The following is a 13370-nucleotide window of genomic DNA, read 5'->3' as shown; positions in this document are numbered from 1 at the left end:
TTAACAGCATCTAAATGTCTGCTTGGTACATGTTTGAATCTCAGAATCGATATTCCAACACTCAAGTTCTCCAGAATTCAGGCTCACAACCATTTCAGTACAACAGGTGTTTTAGTTTAACATGGTCACTTGTTAAAGGCTCGCCGTCGATAATAAATACAGATGGATTTAGAATTGATTATACCTACCTTCTGTTGGTGTTTTCAACAGCTGCCGTTACTACGAGCAACCTCTCGCATTCAGCAGAGAGTCACCAGTTAACACGGTCACTGGATAAACCCAAACACCGGTTGCATCTCTAGCTGTAAGCTATTAAATGTGTTGTTAGTAGATTTTAAAAGCCAGAAAGTCAAAGCTCTGAATCTATGACCTGATGTGTGACGTTCTGAACTTGACCACAGATAATGTAGTTGGAACTTCTAGTGACTGGATGCTCGTAATGTCTCTCTGGTGTAACGTAAAACAAAAAATCCATTACTATATCTGGACACTAAATGTATTCTACCAACTGACTAATGGAAAGTCTTTTTCTTTAGGTTTATTCTCCATCTTTGGTGATTCATCATATTACATATTGTGACAAGTTGAGTGAACATACTAACATGTATGTTATCATTGCTTTTGTACCTTGAGACAAGCTAAGGCTTTGCATCCACAGACTCTGGTGTCCACATTCTCATCTTCCAGCAGCTCCAAACAGCTGACTAAAGCCTAAAGAGGAGAATGCACAGTGTTGACTTTCACATCTAGAGTATCAAAAGTAGGAGAAATCCTATATTTCGATTTAACACAGCCTCACAGCAGTTTTTGAAGACTTGAAACTAGTGATTAAGAAGTGATTAATGAATAGGTTTTAACTAGCTATTTTTCAGTACGTTTTTCTTTTTTTCTTTATTAATCTTCAAGATATAAGTATATAGTTATATAGCAGATCCACTCAAGCAGTCAGCGAGGGACATGCTATGTAGTCAGATGGCAGAGGAAAAAGTGACAACCCAGTTCACTGATGTCAATGTATGATGAAATACTGGAAGAAACTGCAAGCGACGACAGCACCCGAACGGATTCTCAGCTGAAGGATCTGAAAATGTACCACTAAGGCGTGTTAAGGCATAAAAAGAGAACATGCTAAACACCCTGGCCATATTATCATCGGTTTTATTCTAGAGCTTCGGCCCGATTGTAAAGTGCCTTGTCTGTACTTGACTTTTTCGAGTCGGCCCAGTTGAGATAGCGAGCTCAGTTTATTATTTCACAACCTGCAATTTTTGGCAAATATTTTATTTAGGATAAATATTTGTATGGCTGTTATGGCTACCTTTCTTGTGATTGTATGCCTTTTTACAGAAAGTTGAATAAGAGCTTTTTGTTACATAATTATTTATAGAGAATCTATTATTTAAAGGAGCTTAATACTCTCTACTATAAAGTTTTCATTGTTACCTTATCATAATCATTCCTTTTTTCAATGATTATGCGAAACATTGTGTTATAAGCTTTACGAAATAACGATGATCAGATCAGTGAATGGCCGATCACACCATAAAAAATGGTGATCATATCAGCCCTAAAAAGCGGTGCATCCCTTCATATTGCTAAGTGTTTTGGTGAAACATCCATACAGTAGGTCTCTGTGTCTCACCTGCTCTCTCTGTCGGGGTTGGGCAGCCAGGCTCCTCAGTACAGAGCTGGCCGACACTGACACTTTGCCACGTGGGTCTTTCAGTAATTTGGCCACAGCATGAAGTCCTTCTCTCCTCAGGCTGCACTCGGCAGGACGCCGCAAAGCATGGACAATCACATCCTGGTCACATGACGCCAGGCTCTGCACCAACCACACTGTTGAAGGGAGTTTAGCATGGATGAATGTAAATGCTCAGAATCTTTTTCTGCATTCAATAATCTTTGTGTACCTTCTTCTGCCAGCTCAGTGATGAGCGTCTCCATATGACTGATGCTGTTGGCCTCTAAGTAACTCCACAGCTGGAACAACGTCACCATCACTGCATCTCTGTTGCTGCCCCGCCTCGGTAACCTCTGATCCAGCATTTGCTCAACCAGACACAGGAACACTGGACGAACACATACATCCAGGTGTTATCATGGGTCATGGCACACATGCACTTACATGTACTGTACCCCCCCCCCCCGATGATGTTGTACCATTGTCAGCCATGTTGCTGGCCCTCTCAGGCAGTATTCTGGAGTAGACGGCAGACAACGTAACCAGGAAGCTCTCAGCGGAGACGGCGTACACGCTGCCCTGCCCCACACACTGTTGCCATAGTGACACAGCACCTAGGCACAGGCCAAGCTGTGGTATCACTGTGTGGGAGGAAAATTGGACAGAGTAACAACAGATTTAGTCTTTTAGGTTTTGGATCAAGCTTGTTTCAGTTTTAAGCATGGAAGCCTTTTCTGAATCAGAGCAGGTCTATGCACAAAGAACCATCAGGCTCCTTTTACAGGCTCATCAAAGACACATACATGATTTTACTACAATAAACTGATCAAAAAGGATGCCGAAATAATTACATGATGATGGGGGTTTGTAAAAAGTGTTTTTGTCATTTTTCATTAGGTCTGTCTGCAAGACGACAAGCAAACAACTTTTTAAATGCTGGTTTTCGGAATGGAGTTTGGAATGATGGCTGCTAGGCTATGCTTACACTGTAGCTGCTCCATTAATACTCAAAATACAAACATAATCTACAGGACAAAGGAAGACGCTAAACACTATTTAGAGAGATCGGAATGGTTTATTGAAGAGGAAGGCTGGTAAGAAGCTAGTTTGATTTTTGGAATATATGGGGTCTCTGATGATATTTGTTATAACATGGATGTTTTTGTTTGTTATTGTGTTATGTTTGTGGTAGTATGATTCAGTGTCAAGTGTGTTTGGTCATTGTGACTTATGTTATGTTATTGTCTTAATGCTATGTGTCGTGTGACCGCTTATCTCTGATTGCCTTTGTTAGGGTTACTTAAGCTGGATAACTGGAAGATACCTGGTATTCTGAACTCACTGAGTACTATAGGTCCCTGATGTGTCACTGAGATAAAAACGAAGGCTGTGATAGAAAGTAGCTTCCATAACTCAATGCAAACTTTACAGCTAAGTGTTATAGTAATGTTAAGCGTTATTGCATGGTAACAAATGAAGTGAGGCTGCATTAGCGACTCCATCGTACCGACCTGTTAATCAAATAGTGATGAAGACCATAAACTCATGTTTACAATGTATACTGTTATGGGAATTTTGGATGTTTGTAATTTATAATCTGAATCTTTGTCAGGTCAGACGTTGATCTGACCTGACAAACACCCCTCCTCTTTCTAACTGTTATTCTATGACTAAAATTGTCTGTTTGTGCGTAGTTAGGTGATATGAGCATGAGTGCCACATGACATGAGATAATTTCAGAGGACATTATGACATCTGTGTTCTGTACATCTTGTCTTTGTAAGACAGGACACGACCTGTCTTTTGTCTACGGTATGATTCCTCCTCCTTAAAAGGGAGATTCCTGCTAGACTCAGGGTCGTTCCTGCTGACTCTGAGCTTTTGCATGAAAAGGCAGGGTTGAACTATTTTTGTCTGCAGATAAAAATACTTTGTCGAATAAACCTCGGAGAAAAAGCTGATCCTGGTTGTTGATCTTTATTGGGCAGATACATTTTTTTCCACAACAATACTGCGATAACAAATCCAGTGAGAAGCAGGGTAATTTTCTCATAGATTTCTATGCAATCAGAATTCTTTTTTACAACCAGGGGAGTTGGCCCTGGTGGCCAATAAAGAGAATGCAAGTTTAAGGCACTTCAGCTTTGGCTTCACTTTTCAAAAGCACTGGTTGCAGCCTGGTTTGAAGATGGTTGGTCCAAGCAAGGGCACTGGACGTATGGGGGTAGGAAGTGGGGAAGGGCTCATTGCCCCTCCAAGCAACTATTGAATCCACTGATGTGAATTTGATCTGAGGTGAGTCATCTATGTAGATCACTGACATTGATCACTTTGATACATTTCTGGTTAACTGTCTGTCATGATCTGCGGTTTTGCTACATTGATTTCCTCTGTTATTTTATAGTTTCTGTCTCTTGTGTTTGGTGTTGTTGATTTCAGGTTTCAGTGTTGTGTTGTTAGCTTTGCTTCCTGTTTTAGTTCCCCCCTCGTTCCCTGTATTTCAAAGCCCGCCCTTGTGTTTCCTCAGCTGTCTCTCGTCTTCCCAATCAGCTCTTGTGTGTTTAGTCAGTGGCTGCGGTGGAATAGTCTATTTTGCTTAGGAAGGTTCCTAACTGAAGAAGTGACCCAGAAGTAAACAAGTGGCCACCATGATGAGAGCCGTTCGGATTCTCTAAATGCAAAGGAAAGGAGCTCCAATGCTTCCTTTCAGATCTCCTTTAGCATCGGATGCAACGGACCTTCCTTTACGAAAGGAAAGGAGATTACGCTGACCCACAATTCCTTGCAAGAGCAACATTAAAAAGTGCTGCACACCTCGGCCGTTGTGTACAGAACCAATATGCTTATTTGCATATTTAACAATTACTTTCATGCAGACATATAGTAATTGGAATTGTGTTGATAAATGTGTGTGGACAGTGATAATAATTTCATGGTATTTTTCATTTATTTGAATCATGTTACAAATCTGACAAAAACGAAACTAAAACCACAAATGAAATGTAAATATAGCAAATGGTCAAACAGGAAGGAGGAGCTGCTGGATTGAAGCCGGTCAGTGAACCAGCTGTTTATAAAACCAACAACATGGGGAGAAGTGGACGATGCATTTTTTGTAGTCCATTATTGTAGTTTCTCCAGCGCAGACGCACGTCAATCACCAGTACCGATCATCAGCTGTCAATCATCTGATGATCTCTGAGCAGCGCGGTCGACTTTTCCTAAATCCTTTTGAGTTCTCCTATCGCCTTTCCTTGACCCTGTGACGTTTTCCCCAGAGGTCAAGGAATAGGAGTTAGGAATAGGAGTTAGGACCTTTTTTTTTTTTACTATTCCACCGCAGCCTGTGTTTTTTCTTTGCTTCATTGCTAGTTCGTCTGTTATCGTGGGCTCACCATCACTATTTTCCTCTCAAGTTTGGGTTTTTCGTTCATCACCAGTAAGTTCTGCTGTTTCATTATTTTCATGTTCTTGATTTTGGTCCCAGTTAATGCCTCTATAGCCTTCTTCAGTTTGAAGACATTTTAGAATAAACCTTAGTTCCTGGGATATCTTTGTTTTGTACCTGCTTTTGAGTCTTGAACCTTTCCTGTGATTCATGACACTTTAAGTGAAAATAAGGTATTGAGCTTCCAAGTGTTTATATGCAACACTATTGTCACTTATGATCTAATTGCTTTTCTAAGTATCAAAGTGATATTTGTGTGTAACATTCAGAAAAACAGAGAACAGAGATACCAGAGCTTACCTTCAGCAGGCTGTCTGAGGGATCTTGGGTTGTCCTCAGCGATGCGTCGGATGACTTCGAGGACTCGAGCCTCTCTCAGCAGTCTGTCCAAAGCATACATCTCTCCACACCGCAACGGACCAAATATACCCAGACACTACAGAACAGTCTTATTAGGGATGGGGTGAAATCAATACAGTCCAGTATTGTGATATTTTGCTTGGCAATATTGTAGTAATACAACCACGCCAAGTATGGATCTTTAATTATATAGACTATATGTTGCAATATACAAGTTAATACAAGTTAAACCTCAGTTCAGTTTTATCAGATGTTTTATCAGCGTGCAATATGAACAGAGGACAGGGTCTCCTACCAGCAGCTGTGCTCTGCAGTTCTTCAGGTGGACCACTAGGGAGAGATCTAAAGTTGGGCAGCCTGTGGTGAGGGGAGAGGTGGGGCTGTCCCAGCCTCTGTCCTGCAGAGACCTGCAGACACACAATGACATCGTCAGTGTTATTATGGGAGACTTCCATAGTGTGTGTCAGGGCTCACCTGGGCAGACCAGACCTGGACAGGCAAACGACAACCAATATAAAACAGGCAACACATAATCAATAAGCAATATCATAAAAGCCTGAAAACAGTGTTACAGTTAACAAGGGAAACACATTGAAGCCTCAGTTATACTAAAAGCAATGAACGTGTACACAGACAGCTGCAGACAGTAGTACTTGTGTTTATACTGTCTGCTTGGAGGATGCATCCCACACATCCAGGGGCGTCAGCAGCATTTCATGTGTGTGTGTGTGTGTGTGTGTGTGTGTGTGTGTGTGGGGGGGGGGGGGGGGTCCTGTCTATGCGAGGGGTCTGGGGGTCCTCCCCCATAACATTTTTAATTAAATAGATGCAATTTCACGCATTTTGGTGCATTCCAACAAATGATTACAACATGTCGCTTCCGTATCTAATGTCTCTTATTCCTACAAATGAAGATGAGAATTAAATAGGCCTATCATTTTTCTTTTATCCATTCTGTATTTTTCACTTTGAGGAAGAAGGACGCGCAGTTGTATCACTGATCAGCTGATCATCGGCGATCAAAACCCATTCAGAGTGGTACGTCACCTCCGGGGTCTAGTAAATCTCTCTGGGGGTAATGGAAAAACGGCGAGTGAACGGCCATTTGAGAGGGCTTGCCCTGAAACTTTCCGAGCGGCCACATTTTACCAAAATACTTTTCTTTGCTGCTGCTGCTACTACTTCTTCTTCTTCTTCTGCGGGGCAGCTGGCATCCAACTTAAAGGTGCATTGCTGCCACCTACCGTACTGGAGTGTGAAACAGTAGATTAGCAGGTGGAAAAAAACAGGTGATGACTGCGTGGCGGGTGGTGCGGCCCACCGGCCCGCTGGCCGTTCTGGCCCTGCCTCAGACTCAACCGGACTCACAATCGGCATCTTGAAAGCAAGCTGGGTGTGTTTGAACACAGCAGGTGGTGCGCTGCTTTACAAACCGGAGAAGGTCTCTATCAATACAACAGCTGAAAATGGTTTTATTACTATTATTATTAATGGTATTATTGCAGCCTATGGATTTGTATATACTATATCTTGTTTTAGTGTTATTTTATATCCACTACTGACTGACAGAATATAACGGCTCATTTGTGGTTTACTTCCTGCAGCAGTCGGCTTCCTCCACTTCAGAGCGACTGATGTTTTCTTACGTTTGGGCCTGATCCCACTGCCCCCTATGAAGCCTTAGACCTGAACCCTCAGGGACTTAACGGACGTCACCTGGTAGATGGTGAGTGTGAGAGGCTGTGAGGGTTTGATATGGTAAATACAAATGGGGCAGCACACCGTCTTTAGATTTCCACATTCTTTACTTCCGCCCCAACTCTTCCTCTATGTGCCGGTTCTGTGTTTGCACACAGCCCTGCAGTTTCGTGCCCTTTCATGGGCATTTGTGGGGCGTTTACATATATTGCAGCTAGTTATATGCTATAAGAACATAGATGTGAACATTTCTGCAGTTTAAGAACACTCATGAATCCAGGTTTTTCTTTGCAGCTTGAAAGAAAAAAAATCTTAATTTTTAATTTAAGAAAAAATATTAAGATAGAAGATATTGGTGAATGAGGCCCAATGTGAAGTGTTTTTTCTCTGATGCGTTTTGTTTCAGTTAATTTGTCAGCACTGACCTTCCATTTCTTCTCTTCTTGTTGCCCTTCTCCTCGTCTTCCTCCTCCCAGTCAGATGTATTGAGAAAGTCGAAACTGCCCAGAGCTGTCTCCACCGTTAGGCTGACGACGCTGGGAGAACGGCTGTGTCTACCGCCCTACACACACACACACACACGCACACACAAACACACAGGTATGTCATGTCATTATGCTCCCTCAGGGCTCTCACAGAATCGGTGCTGAAGTTACATCCAGTGTGTCTGTTGTGTTGCTAACATGTTAAATACTACACAGTTTGCACACTCTGTTATCATTCTGTTTATAGCTATGAACCTGCACACAATAATGCATTGGGATTTATATACATCCCACCCTATTAGACAGTCAATGTTGACTTATTTTTTATGGAACATACATTCTCAAGCCACATTCTTAAGTTATTTTGACCCAAACATTAACGTATTTGTTACTTAACTTATGTAGTCAAGTAACGCCACTTCTGTAGTTAAGTTAATCACAAGCACATTTTCCTAACCCTAATGAAGTAGTTGTGCTGCCTAAACCTAACCCAGTTGTTTGCTGTGTAAAGGGAGTAATTTTGAATAGACTGCATGCATGTAACTAGCAGTACATTGATACCTGTTGCTGGACATTCTTCTTTAGTGCATGCCACAATCACAACTAAACTAGTCCTCATAGTCACACGTAGGTTGATGAAGAGGCACAGAAAAGAATGAACAACTTTTACTCTATGTAATATGACTGTTTTAGATGTTCATGATGAAACCTCACATCATTATCTCCTGATTACTTTTACAAGTTATATGATTAGACATTTTCTTTGATTGAGATTGACAACATGGTCTATGCACATGTGATTTGCTTGAGTGAATTGTTCCATGTATTCCACATAATTGTCAATTTAAAAGATACATTTTAAATTCCATAAAGTCTCAGTAGGTCGTAGCATCATTTAGATTTGTGTGAAACCAAATCTAGAGCCTGGTTTTAAAAAAACACAGATGCGTTACAGATAGGGCACAGTGGTGTAGTGGGTAGCACTCTCGCCTCACAGCAAGAGGGTCTGTGAGGAATCCCCTCGCATCCTCAGGCTGGGGTGAGGGTGCGGAGGGGCGAGGACGAGCCCCTGCGGTTGGCCCCGGGTTCCTTCTGTGTGGAGTTTGCATGTGCTCCCCGTGTAAGCGTGGGTTCTCACCGGGTTCTCCGGCTTCCTCCCACAGTCCAAAGACATGCAGGATGGGGATAGGTTAATTGGTGACTCTAAATTGCCCGTAGGTGTGAATGTGAGCGTGAATGGTTGTTCTCTACATGTTGGCCCTGTGATAGACTGGCCAGGGTGTACCCTGCCTTCCCTCCCCCCCCCCCCCCCCCCCCCCCCCCCGTGACCCTGAATACAGGATAAGCGGTAGACAATGGATGGATGGATGGCGTTACAGATATGACAAAAGTGTCATATCTGTAACGCAATAAGAATATTGGTTTCTTAATGGAATGTAAAGGCATTTTAGTATGTTTCAGTGCCATTATACAAGTTTTAAGCATATTTGAGTATCAGGATAATATACTGAATCACACCTATTTGGGCCAGAATAATCGTTAGTCTAGACATCGCTTTCCACATTTTTGGTTGTGTCGCCTTTATAATAACAGTATTTTCTGTCTGAATACTTCAACAGTTATGCAACAAATGTATACTTTATTGACAAAATTACAGCAAATGTGTAATTTATGGTAAAGTTTAAACAGGATGAAGAAATAATTTGTGTTTTGCTATATTTTTCTCCAAAATAAGGTCCCATGGCAGGGCCAGGACTAGCCTCTCTATTGATAACATTTTGATGACCATTTTTACTTCTACTTGAGAACTTGTTTTGATAGCACCATCACCTCAGGAAGCAACTTGTTTCATCCTCACCTTCAGTGTAACCTGCAGCAGCTTCAGCTCTTGTTCCAGTAGTTGTAACTCAGGAAACTGCCCTCTGTAGTCATCCAGAGAGGACACTACAGCAGCCAGGGCGTCTTCCAGCCCACTATCCACTGGACCATCACCATGCCTGGACAGACAATCTGCTGCTGCACCTGGCATCTCCTCCTCTACCGACACCCGCCGGGCTAAATATGTCACATCCCCACCCTCTAGCTGTATGCTCATTTGTGACGGAGTTTTGGGCTCCAACACATCACTCCTGAGAGAGGAGGACGCGTCCTGCTGCTTCCTGCGTTCATGTTGATCTGTAAGGCTGTTAGCTGTTGTGTTTTCTTCTATGATACCTAGTCGGGTCGATGGCAGGTCAGTGTCTGTGCTGGGCTCAGGAGTTTTGCTGTGAATCTCCATTTCAATGTCATTGACGGAGAGCCCGGAGGCCAGAGACATCACCTCTCCTGACTCGGCTGACCTGTCCATCAACATGATGCCATCAGCACTGTTTTCACTAATGTGGCTCAGAGAGCGCGAGTAGCTGCGTGAGGCTTGGTTGCTGCTCGCCACCCCATCCCTTGGAATGGAAGATGGTTTCCAGGCATCCTCCTCCTCACTCTCTGGTTTTATTCCCTTCTCTTCTTCCCTGTAAATCAGGTCATGTATCAGTTAATTAAAAAAAAAAGTTATCTTCTACATTTGTTTTGTTTTCCGAATCTTGAATTTTGTGTACCATTACATTCCTATACTATAAATCAAGCATGCAAACACATCCTGCAAATGCATCCCGGTGCTTATGGGAAATGTTAACCATGAGACTAAAATCACATCCTAGTTAGATAGTTAGGTTGTAGAAGATAGTTCAGAGCTTTTGGCCTTTTCTATCCATAAACCATTGCTTGTGGGTGGAGATGGATGAAGGAGATGGAGGAGGAACCTACTGGGGGCAGATCATCCCGTGTCAGGGACTTTGGTGTTGTTTGGGGGGATTAAATAATAAATACTAAAAATAATAAATATATAAATAGATAGGAAAGGATGATGGATTATACAGAGGTGTGTGATATGTAAATTGCACGAAGTGAAACTTAATCAACTACCTGTCGCTCTGTACTTGCTGTCTGGATGTCTTGGGAAGCTCGCTGATGTGGGTGGACTTTGGAGTTGAGGGGGAGTAGTCTCTGGGGCAAAAAGTGATGTCAGATTGAGGGGAGGAGTTTCCGCTTCCAGCTGGCTGGATGTCTGGTGTCACCACCACCTTCTGGAGAGACACATGGACACACTGACTACATTAAATTCCACACTCATGTTCCCATATTATTCAGAACATGACAATATTCTTAAAATAATATGAGTTATGTAAACACCATTGTCTGGATGTTCTGGAAATTATATAATTCATGTAATACCTGACACTCGGGAATGATCTGACTGTAGCCTTGACTTGTATTATATCCATAATAAAAGTTAATGTGGGAAATAACAGATAATGTAAAGAGAAATCTTTCTTATAAATAATAGTAATAAAAAAGACCACAAATAAGTAATTTGTGGTCTTTGTGTTGTTCAGACATTTTTTTATAATTTCAGAATTAACTCAGAAGTTTGACTAGACGGTGAATCAGAGCAGAAGTAAGAAGTGAGACGCCTTGAAGATGGCCTGCCAGACTGATTTCCAGTTCAACAGAGGATTCAGGAGCAAGATAATGTCAAATAAGACACATGGGATGTACCCCAGCTTACAAAACGATTCTTAACAAAGAAGTGATGAACTGAGAAGCGAGTAAGATAATCAAATTATAATGACTGCAGAACTTAAACAGTCGTAAAATGGAGTCGGTTGTGTGTTACCTGATGATGTGTAGAGTTGCGTAGCCCTCCGACAGAAAGCCGAGGACTCGAGGAGTCGTCAGAAGATTCAGATGAATTTGACCACGCTGTTCCATTCTCTAACTCTTCATGGCGGCGAAGCATGTTCTGCAAGACAGACAGATTTGGACAAAAAAGTTCAGCTTATGCTAAATGCTAATATTATATCTATAGAATGCTACAGTCATGATGTATTTTTGTAGGCCAAACTGGAGGTTAGCATTGCACCGGTTTCCTCGACAAAGTCGAAGTCAAAGTCAATGAGCTTTTCTATTGAACTCTGGATTATTGCAGAAAATAATAATAACATGATGAATTATACTTACACGTTTTATTCAGAAAGATAATCTTCACAAATGAACACTTGTATGATTTTTAAAGTTTGAATGCAATCAGCACATAGAGAGAGAGGTAAAGAGCTATGATTAGGCTATAAAGGAACTACACTACTGTCATGAATCACCACCACAAGCTAAAGGCGGACTAGTGTTCTAGTGCTAAGTAGTCTTATTCAGCCACTTGTTAGCCATTGCCTTTTACAATTACTTTGCAAGGAATCTGTTGCTTAGCCATCAAATGTCATGATATAATACCTTGTTATAATGTTACCTTTGAGCTATGTCAGCATAGCTAACATTAAAACAGTATTTGTTAGTTATAAAGTATCCGTTTATGCTGGGCTCACACTACAGGAGAATCAAGCCGATTTAACCCTGATTCACCCCTTCCAACAGTTGATATCTGGATTACGATGCCAGTATTCAGAACTACTGTGACACATCAAGCAACAAGGGTGCAATGGACAGCGGAAATGGAGATGGATGCAGATGCTGGTGAAAATAGAGCAGGAGCACGACTGTCTATATAGCATCTCATCTAAGACATACCACAACCGTTTGGACAAAGAAGACCTGGGGCGAAATCTCCTCTGCTTTAAATAAAAAACAGATAATAATAATGTGGACACATGGTAATTGTGTTCGTTATTGTCTTCAATTGTATGAAGCAAATCTTCAGTAAAGTTTGAACTAAAGACGATGAGTTGGCTGCAGCTTCATTCATTAATTTGAGCAATCTACGGCTTTACATGATGTTACATACAGTTGCTAGACTTTACATTTCATGTCTCTATGGTCGACCATGTTGACAGTTTTTTTCATAATAAAATAGTGATTTGTTCTACAATTCTATATCACTGGCAGAAATCCCTAGTTAAATAATAGTTCCACGGATATGTATTTGTCAATGCATTAACGTTAGCTAGTACTGTTGACGGGCTGCATGGTGGTGTAGAGGGTAGCACTGTGGCCTCACAGCAAGAGGGTCCTGGGTTCGATTCCTGGGTCGAGCCTGGGTTCCTTCTGTGTGGAGTTTGCATGTTGTCCCCGTGTAAGCGTGGGTTCTCTCCGGGTCCAAAGAAATGCAGGATGGGGATACGTTAATTGATGACTCTAAATTGTTCGTAGGTGTGAATGGTTGTTTAATGGTAAATGGCCTCATTTAGGGCCTGTCCACACGAAAACGTTTTCAGTGCCTAAACGCAGAAGTCTTGTGCGTTTCGCCCTTCCGTCCATACGAATCCGGCGTTTTCGCGGCCTGAAAACGCACTTTTTTGAAACCAGCTCTCAGGGTGGAAAAGAAAAAAACGGCACCCCTCCGTTTCGTGATCGTTTTCATGTAGACGTGACGTCTCGTAACAACAACAACAACGGTGGCCTCCGTGCTTGTAGCAGATATACTGCTCGTCTGTACGACGGCGTATCAGGGCCACTGTATGAAAAAAAAAACAGAGCCGAGAGAGGGGGGCGATATTCCGGGAAAAAAGTCCCAGATATGCTACTTTATTACGATGCTAACAAACAGCCGCTAGCTAACTTCCCATGAATGTAGGCATTTATTTGTCTAATTAATCCATCCCAACGTGTGACAACGCCTCGTCAAGGTCCTTAGGGTGACGGCTGTTGA

The 13370-nt window shown here is 42.0% G+C and overlaps 1 protein-coding gene across 3 annotated transcripts in view; it reads right to left on the bottom strand.

Annotated features, from left to right (window-relative positions):
* LOC311019023 (rho family-interacting cell polarization regulator 1-like) overlaps positions 1-13370 on the bottom strand; it is a 102716-nt gene that overhangs the window by 9541 nt on the left and 79805 nt on the right. For all 3 annotated transcript variants that reach the window (XM_084018184.1, XM_084018183.1, XM_084018185.1), the window contains 10 exons: positions 11388-11513; positions 10637-10797; positions 9534-10182; positions 7616-7752; positions 5788-5899; positions 5433-5568; positions 2164-2325; positions 1914-2072; positions 1643-1839; positions 628-711 (listed from right to left, as the gene is read on the bottom strand). In XM_084018184.1, the coding sequence (XP_083874310.1) occupies positions 628-711; positions 1643-1839; positions 1914-2072; positions 2164-2325; positions 5433-5568; positions 5788-5899; positions 7616-7752; positions 9534-10182; positions 10637-10797; positions 11388-11513 (1923 nt within the window). The remainder of the gene's footprint in view (positions 1-627; positions 712-1642; positions 1840-1913; positions 2073-2163; positions 2326-5432; positions 5569-5787; positions 5900-7615; positions 7753-9533; positions 10183-10636; positions 10798-11387; positions 11514-13370) is intronic.

This window comes from Eutrigla gurnardus (assembly GCF_963514095.1).
Source record: "Eutrigla gurnardus genome assembly, chromosome: 9".
Taxonomy (NCBI): Eukaryota; Metazoa; Chordata; class Actinopteri; order Perciformes; family Triglidae; genus Eutrigla; species Eutrigla gurnardus.
This window is presented reverse-complemented; position numbering and strand designations above follow the sequence as displayed.